Source organism: Cryptomeria japonica, chromosome 3 (assembly GCF_030272615.1).
Source record: "Cryptomeria japonica chromosome 3, Sugi_1.0, whole genome shotgun sequence".
Classification (NCBI taxonomy): domain Eukaryota; kingdom Viridiplantae; phylum Streptophyta; class Pinopsida; order Cupressales; family Cupressaceae; genus Cryptomeria; species Cryptomeria japonica.
In genome coordinates, this window is record NC_081407.1 from 682,589,442 (window position 1) to 682,609,001 (window position 19,560).

At 34.7% G+C, this 19,560-nt stretch overlaps 1 protein-coding gene across 1 annotated transcript; it reads left to right on the top strand.

Annotated features, from left to right (window-relative positions):
- The first annotated feature begins 15,706 nt into the window (after nucleotides 1-15,706).
- LOC131855964 (wax ester synthase/diacylglycerol acyltransferase 11-like) lies at nucleotides 15,707-19,207 on the top strand. Its single transcript, XM_059218521.1, has 7 exons — nucleotides 15,707-16,136; nucleotides 16,236-16,817; nucleotides 16,906-16,972; nucleotides 18,146-18,288; nucleotides 18,376-18,585; nucleotides 18,688-18,825; nucleotides 18,918-19,207. The coding sequence occupies exons 1-7, from the start codon at nucleotides 15,876-15,878 to the stop codon at nucleotides 19,059-19,061; spliced, it is 1,545 nt and encodes a 514-aa protein (XP_059074504.1). The 5' UTR covers nucleotides 15,707-15,875; the 3' UTR covers nucleotides 19,062-19,207.
- Nucleotides 19,208-19,560: the final 353 nt, after the last annotated feature.

A 19,560-nucleotide genomic window follows, 5' to 3' on the forward strand; every position in this document is an offset into this window, starting at 1 on the left:
AGAATCTATAAATTTTCAAACCATCCATCCCAACCATTCAATTATTAAATTCATAAAGCTAGGAAATACACAGGAAAACCACAATCAACATCTATTGGCTAGATTAGCCAACAAATGAACTCCCATCAAAAAATTGTCTTTCTATGGGCGTTGTCTTTGATCTACTCCTCTGCATAGTAGAAATACACTTGTTGGTTCTTAGTGCAAACCTAATCCTTGAGAATTGTATTCCATGGGTTAAGGATGGGCATTTCTCTTTGTTATCAACACTCGATACTTCAGAATATGAACATAAGAGATTAGTAATAAGTGAAGTTGGGAAATTGTGGACCATAGCGAATTTAGAAATACAAACAATTATGTTGGCCATGGGACGAATATAAAAAAAAAACTATAATGAAAATGGTTTTCAACATTTACATAGGATTATCCATCAAGGAATATAGAGAAATAAAATTTAAGAATAGAGATAGTGTGACAGGGTCATGGTATCTACAACTTGGTAACATGTTCAGGAGAATATATTTGGATAGTGATAATAACACTTTACATAGTATGATAGGGTGATGGTATCTACACCTTGGTAACAAATTCAGGAGAACATTTTTAGACAATGATAATAACACTTTAAATAGTGTGACATGGTGATGATATCTACACTTTGGTAACATGTGCAGGAGAACATATTTGGATGGTGATAACAACACTTTACGTGGATTAAAAAATAGGAGATTTGAGGTGGTGATCGATTTACTACACAAAATCAATTTCTTTGGCATAAAATAAACTATAGATCACTAAAATACAAGATACTTTAGACACGTTAATTATGAGTGATTACTTAGCATGTCTCATAGTGTGTGATAACATACTTGCTAATAGGATATTGCTACTATGTTTTTGTGTGTGGTTTGAGGCCACAAAAATATTGTATGATATTATACATATGCATACATGCATCCATATATATATAGTTTGAGATTGTCATTCTCCTCCTCTCCTTAGGTAGCTTTGTCAAAGCTACAATGTGTGTGTAATGTGAAAAATTTTGTGAGCTATGAGGTATTGTTTTTTTTAATGATTTATTTTCTTGAATATTATATCAAAAGTGTGAATTTAAAATTTGTGTGCTATTTAGCTCTTTGAACTTTACAATCATCCCTTTTTCCTCAAGGACTTATTTAGTTTTACAATTCAAATCTTGCTATGTTGCTTTTTTTTTCTTTATTGCATTTCTTTCATGAGACTTTGATTGGATTTTTAATTTATCTTGTTTTTTATTAAGGAAAAACAAGTTTTTAAGGGACCAGAAACCCTATACAAGACATGTTTTAGAAGGACCTGCAATTCGAACTGAAAGATAAACTTGAAAGTCCACTCAAAGAAACAGAACACAAAAGAGACTCGACACAACCAATCAAAAGAAGGGGAATGGCATAAGAAACATCCCCACCTAAAACCAGTGGGCTACAAAAAACTAGCAGCCCCAACCCAACCAGGATGGATCAAGAATTTGTCCTACCCTTGTGGGATCGAAGGGTCATATCAAAAGAGGACTGGGACAATTTATATTTTTTACTTTTAATAGTAATCTCTCCCTCCTCAACCCTAGCAGCAGCCTTTTGCCAAGAGGATGGGTCCAGAATAGAGGACCTCCCATCATTAGGAGGAACAAAGCCAGCATCCAGAGAGGCAGGGACAATAGAAATTGGAGAATCAGAAAAAGATCTAGCAGCAATTTGAGATGCGGGAGGGTCATCCATCGAAGAAGAAGAAGATCCAGCATTTTTTAAATGATCAGTCGGGATGCCACCGCAAGCCTCCACACACTCTTGAGGCAAGGCAACACCAGAAATAGAGGCAGCAACTAGAGGCACAATACTATTGGCTTGAGGAACCTATGCCACCACCTGGGAGAAGCTTTTCTTTTTAACAAAATAGTGTTTAGAGGAGGAGCCCTTCCACCAAGAAGTAGATCTTTTTTTTTTATCTGTTTCACACCGTGTAGCAACATGTCCAATCTAGAAGCACTTTCGACATCTAAAGGGGATACCCTCAAAGTCGAGCGAATGGACCCAAGATCCCAAAGAAGATTCAATCTCTAAATCAGTTGGAAGCCCTTTAGAAACATCAATGTTAACCAAAACCCGAGCATAAGTAGAATGATAAATTTGGAAAGAATCCTTATCAATCATTAGGAATTCGCCTAAAGCCTCCCCCACTTCCTCTAGCAGAGAGTCCGTCCATAGATGAAGGGGAAGGTTAGGGAGCCTAACCCAAATAGGAATCTCATTGAATGAATCAATAGATGGGTTAAAACCCGAGAACCAAAGGTTTAACAATTAAAACAAATTTGTCCTCCCAGCTGAAAGGATTAATACCTGAAAAAACCCTTGGCTGAAAGAAAAATGTTAACTAAACCTTTTAAGATCGGTTCCCAGTTTTGGGAAATCCAAGTGTGTAGCTAAGGAAGGCTTGGCTAAAAGCCTCTCTACCTTCAAATCAGACCATGAGATTCAAACACAGAGGAATTGTGGATGATCTCTGTAATAACCCACTCCACTCAACCCAAAAATTTCGTCTATTTTCTTTTTTGAAATCACTTATACTTAATAGTGTTTGATTCAATCACATACTCAGGTACATCTATCCAAATGAGATAGGCATCCATTCAACCGGGATGAGCATCTAACCATACGGGTTAGGCATCTGTCCATATGGGACAAGAGGTTTCATCTATCCAATCCAAGATAGGCATCTACCCAAACGAGGTAGGCATCTATTCATAAGAATAGGATATGCTCTGGCCAGAGACTTTAGACTCATCGAGACCATCCGGGTCCTAAGCCACTCTCTAAAGACTACACTCCCCTACTAGGAGTGCACCGAGGTCATTGTCCTTAGGAGTATAAATATAATTACATGAACAAGCTTGAGTTCTACCTCAAAATTCAACCTAAAGCCTCGAGAAGTCAAGCAAATCCATACGAGATTCCTTTTGAGTATGCATTGAATTTATTTTTAACCTTTCAATTAGTATTTGCTTAATTTGGTTAAAAGATCAAGGAGCTTTGAGAACCAACTACTTACCCAAAACCAAATCCTAATCCCCATCCCCGAACGCCTAAGTACAAGGGACAACTCTATCCCTAGACTGCCTACATACCCATTTCGACACGAGATCAAGGCATAAAGTATGTAGTTCTGGTTTCTAACAATGGTTTAATGTAAACTGTTTGGTGGGTACGCAACCCTTTCTAGGGTCAATTCCCAGATAGTTTCTCTACGGTTGCTACCCATGATGGTAGCTTTATAGCAAAAAGGCTCAAAGTAGCCTCATGCTTGTGGCCTAAAACAACTAGGTCCTATTTCCTATTAAATACACCACCCTTAACCCATTATCATCCGCCAAAATTCATCAAGATTCTAAAATGTCACACACAACCAACCCCAATGGGTTTTTTTTTTCTAAGGTTTAATTGAGTGGATGCAAATTCATTTAAAATTTATCCCTTTTTTTAATAGCTTATAAAAATTACCATTACACTTTAAGTATGAATCCTAATACTCGAAAGGTACTAAATTGCTTGAAAGAAAATTAAATGATTAATAGAAAGACTTTGGAAAATAATTTAACATTTACTTGTTGAAGGAAAAAGCTATTTAGTTATAAGCTTGAGAATAACCACGACTAATTCTTCCATTTGAAGTAACACAAATTTTATCTTTAATTATTTTCTACAAATGATAAACCCACTTAAATATGAATCCTAATACTTGAAAGGAAATCAAATTATCAAATAATAATAATTTGGAAATGAATTTAATACTTGCTTGAAGGGAAAACTAGTCAACAATAGGCTTCAAATAACCACTTTATTATTATTATTTTATTACTAATTGTTTGAAAGAGATTAGGAAAGAGACTAAACACTTGCTGGTTGACCAAGAAAAATAATGCTAAGGCTCCCTAATAAATAACTTTAATCAATTTATTTCTAGTTGAGCTCTTATCTATTCCTTCGTGTTAACTTTATCTTTAGATATTTGTCCTTATTGTTTTCAAATTCTTAGAATAGAGCTAATGTTTCCTCCTAAAATTTACTTCAACTAAAATTATTATTTAATTCTTTAAGTGATCATGGGATAGGTTTTCTTGAACTCATTTGCTTGATAAGGATAAGGATCCAATACTCTAGAACAACGAAAATTCTACTTTATTTCACCTTCAAAACTAAGTTTCCTTACAACAAAAGATGAGTACTTGATTGAGATTCACAAGATAAGTCAAGTCTAATAATCTTGTGTAAGAAGATTTCAGATTTTGATTTGTCTCCATTTGGTAAAACACTTGAATAACAAGACGTATACACAACCTTGTGGCTAATTTCTTTTAATATTCATTATGATCACACTACACTACTACCCATCAACTCAAGGACTTACATGGACATATTTTAGTGATATGATAGGAGAGGTGGAGGTCATACACAACAACCAAAGATATAACTACATACATGAATGGCACGCGTCCTACAAGTAGTGAGAAGCTTTCTTTCAATGTCTTTCCTACAATCTTCTCATTTTATTTAATAAATTATTGCACTACATTACTATATGGTTAACTATGAAATTCACATTGCTAATGCACCATTTGTATAAAGATTAAAAAGTACTTCTTATAAGTATCATCACTTAATTGACTCTTAGCTTCAAGTTTACTATTTTCTTTTCTTTTTTTGCATAATCCCATCTAATAAGAATGGATAATTTGTCAATCTTTTCTAAGAAGAAAATAGAAGATGAAACAAGATAGAGTAACTCATTCTAAAACAAATATTCTTATCTCTGTATAGATATGTTTGTGAAGTGAAGCAAACATATATGAGCGTTGATCCTACTTGCACAACTTAACCCTATGAGCATGTTGGAAAATACCTCATTTTGCAGCCAAGGTGACCAAATTCATAGATTTGAGTACAATTTTCACTTACATTATCTTAAGCTTTCTTCATTAATAAAATCTAATTCCTAACACAATCCCCCACATTGATGAAGTCATAATTCACATGAAAAGTATTCATAGCTCACTTATAACATTCAACCATCACCTAACATAAGATGTTTTCATTCACTTCATACATTATAGTTAGAAGTACTATGATTTATCCTTTTAAGTATTCATTTATTCAAGGTTAATATTGCATTTCAAAAAAAACATATTACATTTCAAATCTTCCTTTAAGAATACAATATCGTCAACACAAGACAATCCTACATGGATAATATAGTCATACTTAAGATTTAACTATAAAACAATCTCTTTACCATCACACTCAAGTACAACATTTCATGGTAGCATTAGAGTATAAACATAGATATGCCCATTTATAGATGGGGCTTCACATTTACTCACAAATTGTTGACTTCTCAAGTGAGTATATAAAATGGATTTTTATTTATTTATTTGTTTCTTACCATTGTATAAATACATAGATATATTCACAACTTAAATCAACTTCTCTACTAATCATAAGTACTCCAAACGGTAGTACACTAATACATATACAACCCAATATATCATATGTAATAAAAATGAAATCGTGAGTTATATTATTTCCTAAAGGCATAGTACTGATGGCAATTAAATTAAGTCATATAATGCTAACAATTTAGTATTAAAGATGGAATGATTAGCTAATTTGAAATCAAACAATAATAACCACCTAGGTATAAATCAATATTACACATTATCAGTTTACTTATTAAGAGCCCTATACCTCACGATAATAAATTTTAAGAGAGATGTAACAAAAGTAGCTGAGGAAGTATCAATATGATGCATCGATGGTAAATTTTGAAACAATCTCAGCAGACAGATTTCGCATAGTATGTCTCAGTACTACTACTAATATAAACAAGCAAATTGATGCCTAAACTATTATAAGGAAATGGGCATTCAAAGGCACTAATAGACTCCAGCCCCAAAATCTAACAGGCATGTAGAAGAAGTCTCATACATATGAGAGATCATCAAAACATTTACAAGTCGCACTGAAAGGGAAGGCATAAAATAAAAATATAGTAATTTAATTATGTAAACCCTTAATCTATTTAAATTCCTAGTTATAATATAATAAGATTTTGCATTACAGTAATAGAATAGGGTGATCTTATGTTGGAAGAATATTATTTAACATAGTAAAAATATAAAATCAAACTATTAAGTATTGGGTTATTTAACAGAGAACTTACACAAAATAATAACAATAACTAAAATTCTGAAAAAGAAGTTAGATTCCTGCATACCTGATTGATCACAAACTGCTCATTGCCTTGCCCTGATGGCTACAAAAATAGCTACTCGAAGCTGATTGGTTGCAGCCAACTCACTGTAAAACCCTTTAACCACGAACCAAGAATTTCATTGCATGTTTGGATAATCAGTTGGGACATCAACTGTAAGCACCTTCTAACCAATGACACAACACTCCAATGCAAATCCAAAGCTCGGTCTCTACCAAAAATCCTCTTCTGTCCAATGACAAGACACTCCAATGCAAATGGAGTGCCTAGTCCCACTGCCAAGCCCTACGACAGATCCTCTTGCCCTCATTTTATTTGCCCCTTCCTTTTCCTTCAGTGGAGGCTTCCAAAATGTATGAATCTCCCGATGGCCTCTAATTATCGCTCTTTGAATGAATCCTTCCCGTAAGATGTGTACAAATATCCCAACTGCTAGCCTAGCTAGTTTCAACGTTCATGCTCTAAGCTCTGTGTAATAAAGCAGCAACGTTCACGCTCCAAGCTCAAGTGTGTCAATAGAATTGTAGAAGCTTGAAAAACTGTGGCTTTGACAGTATTGGATGTAGGAGACTCCAACGACATTCCCATTATGTTCTCAGGCATGAGCTGTATGATAGGGGTTTTCATGATCGGCGTGTATGGAAGGAATTGAAGCATGGTCGACTGCTTAGTAGCCAGATCGGCATGCCTTGAGGCGTTCCCTCATGAAGTCATTGAGCTTCTTATTACGCTCTTGCTAAGGGGCAATATGTTTGTATGACATATGAACGCCCACTACAGTATAGCCAATTCCTGCACTCAATAGGAAAGCAGCCATTGCAATTCTCTTGGGAGTCCTCAGCCAGAAGTCGATTTCCATTTCATCAATTTTTCGCCTTCCCAATCGTTTAGTTTTTCACCCTCTTTTAATCAGGCTATTCTCCTATTAAAAGCGATAAATTTCAGTAAAACGAGGACACCGTCACTGGTAGGAATCAATCCTTACTTACTTCTGGAAATTTCATGCAAGGCGATGGTGATGGAGATTGCGGCGCAATGGGATTTCCTGAGAGTTTTGCAGGATTTGGAGAGGGTTTTTTGTGGAAAGAAAAAGACGGAGGCATAAGAGAAAGATGAAATTTCAATATGCTGGATAGTTTCAAGAAAGATTGCAAGTTTCCATTTTCCTTTTGTCGGTTCTCCTCCCTCTCTCCCCCTAGCATTCTCCATTTTCTTATTTTCTACCACCCCCTATTCTTGGTGTCCACTCTTCTGACATATTAACGTGCACTCCCTTATAATAGCTTTGACATATTCTATTCCCACTATCACCAGTGCCATTGTATTCCACCAACTCACCTTCCGTTAATCATTTATTGATTTTCTTTACTGCTATCACCTCTACTTAATTGGTAGGTAGGCATAGTCATCTTATTTCATTAGCTATATTTAGCTTCAAGATGGTAAATGGATTATTTCATTCAACAATAGATATTTATAATAATAATAATGATAATATTAGTAATTAATGATTCTTATCAATATTCGGAAAAGGAGGGTTATGACAATCTCCATATCAGTATCAGCAGACACCTTGAAAGCCAAGGGTTTGCACACGGTAACAACCACAGGCCCCAAGCCATGGGCAGCCCCATTAGCAGCAGAGGATGCTAGATGCACCATATCACCCTCCATTCTATTAGCGAGAGAAACCCCTGCAGAGCCCCCATTCGCAGCACCAGGCAGAGCAGCCTCACTAGGGGATCGAACAGGGGGCTAGACGGCAGCACCAACCGACCTTAGGGTAGACGGCTTCACAACAGCAGATGGCCTTAGGGCAGCAGCAACGGCAGACACAAATGGCATCGCAGCAGTATAATGTTAAACCTTTTTAATTTATCTTGTTATTATAGTTTGTTTGAGGTGTTATTGATGTTTGCAAACTGTTGGCATGTATGACTTGTAATGTGACATGTAAAATTTTCATATCCAATAGGGAATCTTAATAGATCCTATAGGGGATTAGATGGCCAACAAAATTTTATTGGGGATGGAGACTACAAATGGGATTAGCATAAGTCAATAATAATCCATTTCCCTCTAGTTATATATGGTTCCTTGTGCACATTCTTTTTGGAGGCCAACCCCCTTACATAAAACAAAAGAAGATAATAGAAAATGTATCTAAGGGCCCTCAAAAAAGAGCACAAGACCATCTTTCCTAATGCTTGTGGGGCTCTATGGTATTTATGGTATTTGGCTCTCATTGGATATATGGACATTTAGTTATATGGCTACTCAAGAAGAGTGGACGGTCTGAATGAGCTTTTTGAAGAGGCATTATATGGCAAGCTACAAAATCTATAATGTTGTGATTTTATGATTATTTAGAGTTATATGATACCATCCTCCTTGTAAATCTCATTGTGTGAGTCATATGCCTTGTATTGTATATTGTGGTAGTTATTTGTTGTGTTTGTAACTATTTTCAAATGGATGTGATGTAGACTAATTGAAAATCAAGTTATAAAGTCTTGTGAATCAATTTATAGAGCCTTGTAACAAATAGAATAAAATTAGATGTTTTTGGAATGTGACATAATATAAGCTTGAAGGTTGAAAAGGTGCACTTACATAAATTTGAACTATGAATGGTAGTTGTAAAACAAATTGAATTGGATGATAAAGGTATTGATGTGACTCTAGTTTATATATGTGCAGTTTGTTAACTAAAAGTTATGTGATTAGTATTTACACACTTGTATTGATGTTTAAATGGATCAATGTATCGTGTGTATGATTATTGCTTCGATTTTGTGGTAATTTAGATGTTCTAGAAATTTTCTTATTTTATATTTTATGGTTTAATAATTTAAATTATCATTAAATTAGCAAGTCAAAATTGTTGCATTCACATATTTTTGCATATTCCCATGAGGGGATTATGCTTACAAATCCTTGGTAACTTCCAAGAGGAAATTTAATTTAAGGGGAGTAGAATGTAAGATCTAACCTTACGAGTAATGCTTACAATCATTTTTGTTAATTAATAGCTTCCATTATTATTGATTAGTCAATTCAAACCTATGAAACATATATCTTTATCTTGATTAGAACCTTATGATGTGCATTGCATGAAGTATTACATGTGATGTGTTATGAATCATATGGGTATAATGTGAATCATGTTGTGGAGTCAATCAATGCCTTGGTGTATGAGCTCAATTGTAAAAGTAGTTAATGATCATTGTTACTACTATAATACTTCTTTAACGTGATAGTAAACGGGCAATATCTTAATCATGTAATGATGTAAATTTAGTACATGTTATAGCTTCTATTTGTAACCTTGTTATGTATGGTAATAATAAAACATTTGTAGGTTTTGTAATAAGCATTGTTTTGGATTTGGATGCACATGGTGTCACTATATTACACAAGATGGTGTCATTAAGGCTTGCTACATTTGTCATAAAGAAATATGAATTTATGATCATCATTATTCTTCTAATGATTGCTTACTTGTATGATTATGTTTGGAAAGAGAAGTATCTTTCTGCTTGTTACTTAATATCATTGAATAGGTCATTATTACATTATTCCCATCTTAACATTGAAAAGTCGACCTTGTCTTAACATTAGACATGTTATAGTGAAAAACAATCCTTTAATTTATCAAGTTCTTATTTCATATATATTACCTTCATATATCACCTATGGAACACAGCAATCCAAGAAATATTGTTATTAAGAACATCATTATAAGGGGGATTAAAGGGGGAAATCCCTTTAGAGGGTCTATCAACACCAAAAGTAGAAGTTTGTTGCAAAACAGGAGCAACAACAGTAAGAACCACAAGACCTGAGGAGGCCACACCAATAACAAGAGGGGGAGTAGGATCTAGGGGGACTAACGAGGTCATGACAACAATAAGAGGCACAACCTCATATTGGGAGGAGTCATCATCATCATGTGAAGAGTCATCAGAATCAGAAGAATCAATATTCAAACGTTCACCATTAGTGTCCTTCCACCAAGAAGCAAAACTTCTACTATGTGAGAGAGAACAATCCATAGCTAAGTGACCAGTTGAGAAGCATCTATGACAACGAAAGGAGAGGCCCTTATAATCCAATGATTGATTCTAAAGCCTATCCCTAACCATAAGAACCACATCCCCAGGAAGAGGCATAAATATGTCAATATCGTTTAAAATGCAAGAAAAAGTGGAATGACCCATGAAGGAAGTGGTATCATCAACCTTCAAGAAGTGGACAATAGAGTTGGGGTGAACTCACAATAATGGTTCCCACTTTTTTGCCACTTTTGACACTGAGATGAACACTTTTAAAATAATCTTCAACTTCCGACAACTATAACTTTTAAACTATAAAGAATTTGAAGATGATGTAAATTAGTGATTTGTAGAATTTTGTCTCTAGATTCCATATATATTTTTTTCAAATTTTTTTGATGAATTTTTTTCAAATTTTTCCATCTCCCTCAAAAAGTAGTTTTTTACAACAAACTACATTTTTTAAGAGTTATGTGCCTCCCGAAATGCATAAATTTTTTTCTATAAATGATAAAAACTCAATTATTTTGAATTTTGGTTTGTAACATCAATATCCAGGGCGTGCAATTTCTTTGATAGTGATATGTTCAATATTTTTCATTTTATTAAGTTTTGAAGTCCGACTAGTCATAATTCTGACATAGGTTTAAGTTTGAACACATAACTTGTTCTACATATATTGAAAGTCAATATTTCTTTTTTTGTTAGAAAGAAGACATCAATACCTAGGGCTTAGATATTTTTCAGAATTTTTTTGAATTAGTTTCCTATTTTTCCCAATGCATTGAACAGAGAAGTTCATGTTTGGTGAAAAACCTATGTTTGGTAAAATTTAAAAAACAAGTTCATAATAAACTCAATATGTAATAATATTATATTCATTGGAAAGCTTTCTTTGAGGACTACAATATTACATTTTGGGTTGTCAAGATCATTCCATTTGAGTCTTCAACCAAAGGTTTGAAGGCCAAAAATCTACAAAAAAATGTAGAAAGCTCTAGAGAAGTGTTAAAAAAGGGCTTCGAACAAAAGGGGGTTCGAGCGAACCCCCCATTTTTAGGGGGGTTCAAATCGAGGGGGGTTCAATTGAACCCCCCCTATATAATTGAAAAATGACATAATCAAGCATTAAAGGTGCTTCGCTTGAAAGAGTGGGTTCGAGCGAAGTGGGGGCTTCGCTTGAACCCCAAAGGGTAGTCCATTTGAACACCCCCACTTCACTCGAACCCCCCCTAAATGGAATTCTCCACTCTCGCCAATTTCCTTTGTTGGCAAAAGTGGGAACCAACTTTGTGAGTTCACCCGTTGCCAATACCCTCATAACAAGAATGCTCCTAAAAATGAAGAGGAAGATTGGAAAAACAAACTGGCACTGGATGCACATTGTGTGGTTCAATAAAAGGGTTAAAATAAGTTGTCTAGGGTTGACTGAGAGAGAGAGTTAACTCCCCAAACCCACAACTTTCTCAACAATAAGTCACAAGCATCAAAAGAAGAAAAGGAAGCAATAAAAAAACCCTTAGCACAAGGGAAAATCTCAATGCTACCATCAACCAAAGGCTTCCAAGAATAACTCACCCAATGATGTAGATATGGGAGGAAAAGTTAGAGCCCAACAAATCTACACACCAACCCACAACGTTGGTAGAAAGCAACATTTTCTACCACCTCTTGGCTACAAACCACAATAGGGGAGGTCTTGGCATAAGGAAAAGGATGAGATTCCCCCTTGGGAGGATAAGCAACAATAGATTTGACAACACAAGCAAAGCTTCGCCCATAAGAAGTAGTAGAAAAGGGTCCAAGAGGGGGGACCTCAACACTCAAAATTAGACAAATGGAATAAGCAATATCTTTCCTTGGGTGGGAAAATTCAAGTCTACTGGAAGATCCTATCATCTTACACTCTTTATTATGCTTTAGTCTAGCTTTTTAGTAGCTATTAAATTAATGAGATCCAAAAATGGATCAAATGCTTCCTTTTGTCTAATGGAAAATGTAACAAGAAAAAACACTCAGTCAAGTGGGTTTTGTGTTGTAAGGAGAAAATTCAAGGGGGGATAGGACTAAAGGATCTAAAGAAACATGGGATTGCACTAGCTATTATGTGGATTATCAAGGCTCTAGAGGGAGATGAGCCATGGAAAGTACATAAAGAATAATATCCAAAGTGATGTGCCAAAACAAGCAAAAATAGCGAAGAACTTTCCTTTTTGTGATCTTCGGATTAGTAGACATCCTATTTGCCTTGCAAGGTCTATAGTATTTAAGAGCCTTTGGAAGGCTTAGGAAATGGTAAAAAGTAAGGTGGTTGGTTGTCGCCTAGTTGAGAATAACTCCAAGAAGATTCATGCTTACATGTCTACCTAGTGTAATCTTAAACACAAAGGCAAACCACTTTCTCTATTGCAAGGTTGCTTTGCCAAAAATTGGTATCAAAAGGGGATTAAATGCTTTTATCATATTCTACAAAATGGTCACCTTAAAGACCGAGCTTCTCTAAGCTATGAATTATCTCTACCTACTACAAACTAGATAACATACTCCATGTTGAGGAATGCATGCAAAGATTTTTCTTTCCCTATTAATTGCAACAATTCAAGCCTAACAACTACATATATATTACATGGGAGGATGAATGCCCACTAACCAATACCAAGGATAAGATTAGTTATAAACCACTAGAAATGAGGATGTTTCTTTATTTTCTTATCTTAATCAATGTTGGAATGTCAATTATAGTCAAAAGAAATGATAGGGAATATCTAAACAAATTTGGTCTAATGTATTAGAGTCTAAAAATGCTTATTTCAAATGGTTTATTTGGAAAAAGCTTCCCTGTAAGATGAAAAATAATGATGTTGAATTTTTTAGTTTATGTAAGAAACCTAAATCAATGCATCATATATTTTTTGAATGCATTTATGCTAAAGAAGTATGGAACATCTTTTGTGCTAGTTTAAAAAAATGGAAGTGTTAATAACGCATGTATTAATGAGATTATATCTAGCTATGTTCCTAAATTAAATAAAAGGCATAATTTGTTTTGGCTTTATTTATCTATAAAAATTTAATGCCACATATGAAAGGTTAGATCTTTAATGGGACTAAGAGAACACTTATCGAATCTTCTAGAAGACTTGCATATCTTAATATTCTTATGCAGGTGTACGTTACTATGGAAATCTCACAAGCAAAGTTCCTTAAGCTGCCCGGGGATGGTATTGTGGTGGAGAAACTTTCACCTAATTCTCCACCACAGGGAGCCATGGATCGGGAGACTGGGTATCAAAGCAAAAATGACTAACTCCACTTTTGGCCTGCATTGAAGACGATTTATTTTTTATTCATTTTGTTTTTCAGTTCTACTTATGATGTAATGGATATATGTCCTATGTTGTAATGGTCAAGATGATAATGAAGAGGAAGATTTGGATGTAATGGTTCTATGACATTATGTTGGTTGTAGACTTGCAGTGCTCTAGGAGTTATGATTTATAGGTTGTCTATAGAGAGTGCAGTTGCTTTTGGGTTGCTTAATGCAGTAGATATTTAGTTTTTGATTGCTGATAAAGACAATAATATGAGCACATATGATGATGTAATTTTGTATCTTCTATTATTAATACGAAATTAAAATGAATGAAAATGATAAATTGGTGAATTATTTGAATAATTAAAAATTATTTGATTAATGTGAATGAAAGAATTGTATGTTATCTTAATTAAATAATTAAAATTAAAATTATTTAATCAATGTTAATAGAAGAATTGATGACAAATGATGAAGTGATGAAACAAAAATGCATTAGTCATGTTGAGGTGTATACACATAGATGTTACCAGAATGCTATCCAATTGAAGGAAGCTAGAGTGTTGCATATGTATTCTATTCTTGATGATTAATTCATTGTTTTATAAATAAAACACATATTTGCATACTTATTTTAAAAAAATATTATAAACTTTATTCACTAGTTTAATAACACCAACTTCCAAGCTAAAAACAAGACTTGGTGAATTATAGACTTTAGCATGGGTACAACCTAATAACAAAGATATTACTTGTTTACAAGATCTTTGTTAAGAACATTAATGGAAGTTAAAATCATTATAGACAATATTTTCATAAGGATCCTTATTTTTACTACTTAACAAATGCAATCCTTGTATATAAACAAAAGATGTATGACTTCCTACTTCAATAAGCTATTGAACTATTTGATGATGTTCAACTCTAAGCATGAAAAATTAAGACAATATGCTTTATTTGCATGCATTGATTTAAGGAGATTATTACAAATATATCCAAATTCTTATGGTTCATATTTATTGTGAATCTTTTGAGTATCTTTGGAAATAATCATCAATATTGGTAAATTATTTTCTTCCTTCTTATAGACTCATCTAGTATCTCTTAAAGTATCATATAGTAAAAGTATTAAGACACCATAAACAAAAATTCTTAGATAGGATGTGGTTTCATGGACCATTATTATGCTAGACAACTTAGTATTACTAAACAAAAATCTTTAGTAGTTGTACTAAAATTTAAGAAGTAACATTATTCGTATAAAGAATAACAACTTCAAGTTTCTTAAGATGGAGAAATCATATTTATCTGTAAATATGATTATAATCTCTTCTCTTTTTTTTCAAATTTGAATTATAATTCAACAAATATTTCAATATATTTTTAATAGAATTTATCTTTCCCTACATTACATAGATACCATCATTATTAATTATTAGATGACATGAGATTTCCACAATTCATAGAATTATCTATAAGCAAAGTTCAAACGATTGTGTTCAAATTTTTAGATCAACAATTTGATTCACACTCTATGATCCATCATCACGATGAATGAGAACATCACCCCACTTTATATTTTCAAGATTGTATGTTTTTCCAAACTATATAAATTTATTATATTTTCAAGATTGAAGACTTTTGAACATCGCCCCGCTTCAAATATAGAAATCCACTTCAATAATCAAGGCAATCACACACTTGAATTCCCTTCAATTATTATGTCAATCCTAAAGCAATAACTTTTGTTTTTCAAATCAATAACCAGAAAAAGTCATCGCATTCATAACACACTGCCAAGCAGCCTTTGAACAATGGAACCTTTTTGGGGTTGAAATTTGACGGTCAACCTACTGTAAACTGAAACTTATCTGCCAGTTTCTGTTGAAAGGGCAAAAAATATCAGATGCAAAAAAATATACCGTCTCTTTTCACCGAAATTTTGTTTATAGAATTTTCGATTTGTCTCTTATCACAGAGACGAAGTCTTCGCCGAAATTTGATTTGGCATTTTACGGTGAAAAGGTTAGACGACCGTCAAATTTATCTTCTGTTTTCCTGGTTATCAATTCAAGAATGTGAAGGTTCTGGTCATTAATCTGAGGGCAGGATTTTTATTGTCTTGTTTTGCTCCGGACAAATTTTTTCAAGCCGTTTACCTAGGTCTTGCCCACAATGAACATTCTTAGCGAAGAATAATCATGGATGTTGCAGGTGATGTGCTTGGCAAGCCTAGGCTCTGGAAAATCGCAGTGAAAAAAGAAAATAAAGGATGCACAGATGGGGAAGAGGAGATTAACGAATTCGAACCCGTGACCCCGGCTGGCCGCGTTTTCAGTCAACCCGCTTTATACTGTTATATTATCACCATATTCAAGTTGAAAACACAGATCGATGTAGAGACCATTAAATCGGGTCTGGAATCCAGTCTTTTAAAGCACAAACGATTCTCCAGCGTAATGGTTAGTAACACAGAGCAAAGCATGCTTTATTTATTGGATTTTCTGTTGCAGTCGTATAATATTTATTGGCTTTCTGTTCTTTTGGGTTTGTATTTGCAGGAGAAAGACAAGAACGGAAAGTTGATTTGGGTGCCAGCGGAAGTGAACATTTGTGATCATGTTCTGGTCCCCTGCATCGACCCTGAAGAGAATGAAAGTTCCGATTTCTATGAAAATTATTCGGCCAGATTGGCCTCAGCCCCTCCTCTGGATTCCTCCAGGCCGCAGTGGCAATTTCATCTCTTAAATGTGAAGAGTCAAGATGCGGCCTCTGGCATAGTGATGAGAGTTCATCATTCTTTAGGGGATGGTGTGTCTCTCATGTCGCTCTTATTGGCCTGCACCAGACAGCACGCCGACCCCAATTTGCTCCCCACAATCCCACGCCAAACAAGGTCAAGCAGAATTGCTGGGGCTAAATTTAGGGGACTGCCCTTGCCTTTGGGGATTTTGTTGGGCATGCTTCTTGTAGTCTGGTACACAGTTGTGGATATTTTGTATTTTGCGGCTACCATAATCTGGCTTAAGGATAGCCTTACGCCGATTAAGGGATATCCAGGGGTAGAATCGGGTCCCAAAAAGATTGTGCACCAGAGTATCAGTCTGGAGGATATTAAGCTTGTCAAGGATGCTATAAAAGGGGTAAGTTTTGTAGATTTGCTGGACATAAATTGATTGTATTGTCATTTTGTATGGCTGCTTAATGTCTGGTTGTTCTGGGAAAGTGCAGACAGTGAATGATGTTATGCTGGGGATTACTTCGGCAGGGATCACAAGATACCTGGAACGCAGATATAGTAAGAAAACCTTCAACTTTTATGTATCTTTTTCCGCTGTGTATAATTATGGAACAGTATTTTCTGGGATTCAACTTCCTGTTGGTGAAGTAGATTTATTTATCCATTTTTTTGTGTGTGATGGCTATTGAGATGGAATATTGTTGGTTTCGAGTGGGAGGCAAAATAATTGCAACTACAAAATAGAGTTATTTCTATGGAAATTTGTATCATTTATGAACTTGTTTTGTTATCTCATATGGGAACATAAGTCTACCTGATACTTTTTCAGTTGAGATTTTTTTTTAATTTTATCTCATATGGGAACATAAGTTCTACCTGATACTTTTTCAGTTGAGATCTTTTTTTTAATTTTTTTCTTTTATTTTTTTTGGCTGGTGCTGAATTATACTTTGGGAAGGTTGAACCTTAGTGAATTGTATAATCAAAAAACATACCATCATCTTCTGATTGTGTTCAACCAATTGAATTACAATCTTTAAAATATCTAAATTTATTAAACTTTGAATCAGCCCATTTTTAGGCCCAGAATCTGTACTTTATCACATCCAGTGATTCACGTAATGGGCAAAAACTTCCAAATTTACCCCACCACTGGTAAAGGTCAATGGCTGTAAAGGTCAAACATCCCAATAGAATTCTTCTTTACCCCTATTGTTTCCTCCACAACATTTCCTGTTAGCTTCTAATCACTTGATGTGGATGGAAATTATTTGAAACCATTTTGCAGAGGAAATTTCGCAGTGCTTTGACACTAGTCACAACAGCTGAGCATAATCAGACAACTGCTTTTCCACAGCGGCTGTAAACCAATAGACCACAACTGCATTTCACAAAGGCTGGGCATCCCACAACTGCATTTCACAAAGGCTGAGAATCCCCAGCATATATTTTTGACTGTTTGAAAAGTGGAATTTTTATCTCAAGTTAACACTACTGCTCCCAATAATTACAGCTTGCCACTTCCCCAACAGCCACAGTAAACTATTCGAAGATACCAAGATGAACCTGCCTATGCTGCATCTGTTTTAATGGATATTTGTGAAAGGGGTTCATTCATGGATATACAGCGTAAAGAGGTTCATTCAACATAGATCTGATGATTGGGATTTGCAGAAATTGGGCAACATAATACAAATCTGTTTCTAATTTTTGCACATTTTGCATTGGAAGAGGAGGAGCGTTCAGAAAATGCTGATGCAGACACAAAAAAGAAAGCAGAGCAAAGGAAAAAAAATGGCGAGAGTGTTTTGCCATCGAAGCTACGCGTTCGTTCAACAATTCTAGTGAACACAAGGCCTGCTCCGGGGCTCCATGTAACTTATTCTGCTGAATCAATTCCAGTTTTCAAATTCTTTCCTGTGAAATAACTTCCCTAACCCCTTTAGGTTTTTCAATTTCAGGAACTAGCAGAGATGATGGAGTCCGGGAACAAAGCAAGGTGGGGGAACAATTTAGGCTATGTGATTCTTTCGCTTCCTACGGAGAAGCGAAAGAATCCTCTGGATTATGCCCATGCAGCCGCGGCCATTTTTAGAAGGAAAAAACTATCTCTGGAGGCGCCCTTTACATATGCAAGTGGTACTCTGTTGCTCCATTTGGCAGGTGTCAAGGTATGAAATCTGAGACTCTGAACTCTGAATCTGAACAGGATTGGGTAGGTACTCTATTAACTTTGACCTGTTTAGAAATCATAAATTCCTGGCGTGTGGCAGGCTGCTACGATCCTGACATACAATATGATCGCGAACACAACCTTTTCTTTTTCCAACATGGTGGGGCCCTTGCAAGAGGTGGAATTCTTCGGCCATCCAATCATGGATATCATTCCCACAGTCTCTGGGCATCCTCATGTGAGTTTACATCCATATATTTCACAGCAGACAGTTTTTTTGCTAATGGTCTGTCCAAATTTCTTATACAAATTATTGGTTTGGTTATGCAGGCTTTAACCATGCATTTCCAAACTTACATGGGAAAAGTAACGTTGGTGGTTAGCGCAGCTACAGATGTGATTGCAGATCCCAAACAACTCTGTTTAGATTGCATAGATGCTTTCCATTCCATGAAGCAAGCAGCTGCCGTGTAAACCATGCAATTCAATGACATCCATGAGATGAGATAGTCTCATTTTCAAATAATAGATAGCAATGTTCATGGTGGTTCAATGGTACACATCTAGATCGTAACATGATTATATAGAATGTTTTTAAATATAATTGGAAGCATCAGTGGTTCAATGCATGCAATGTGATGCTTTTGGTATTGAAAAATAAGTCTTTTGTTAGTATTTGTCGTTAGGCAATACTATTGCATTCATTGAAAATCTAATTGTTCATAAATTAAATTTTTAACAATGATAAGTTTTTTTTTAATTTAATTTTGTTTAAAATAAACTTTGTAAAGTTAATATTAAATTTTTAAATTTTATGATTTAATAAATAAATAAATAAAAGTGGTTAAAATTATTTGAGTGTTCTAAGAGGGGATTTTTTGGAAGCTTGAGTATAAATATTTTTTTCATATTTTTTTAGCAATAATTAATGTATTTCAATTGGTTTTAAGAATTTTTTGAAGGGTGAGTTGTT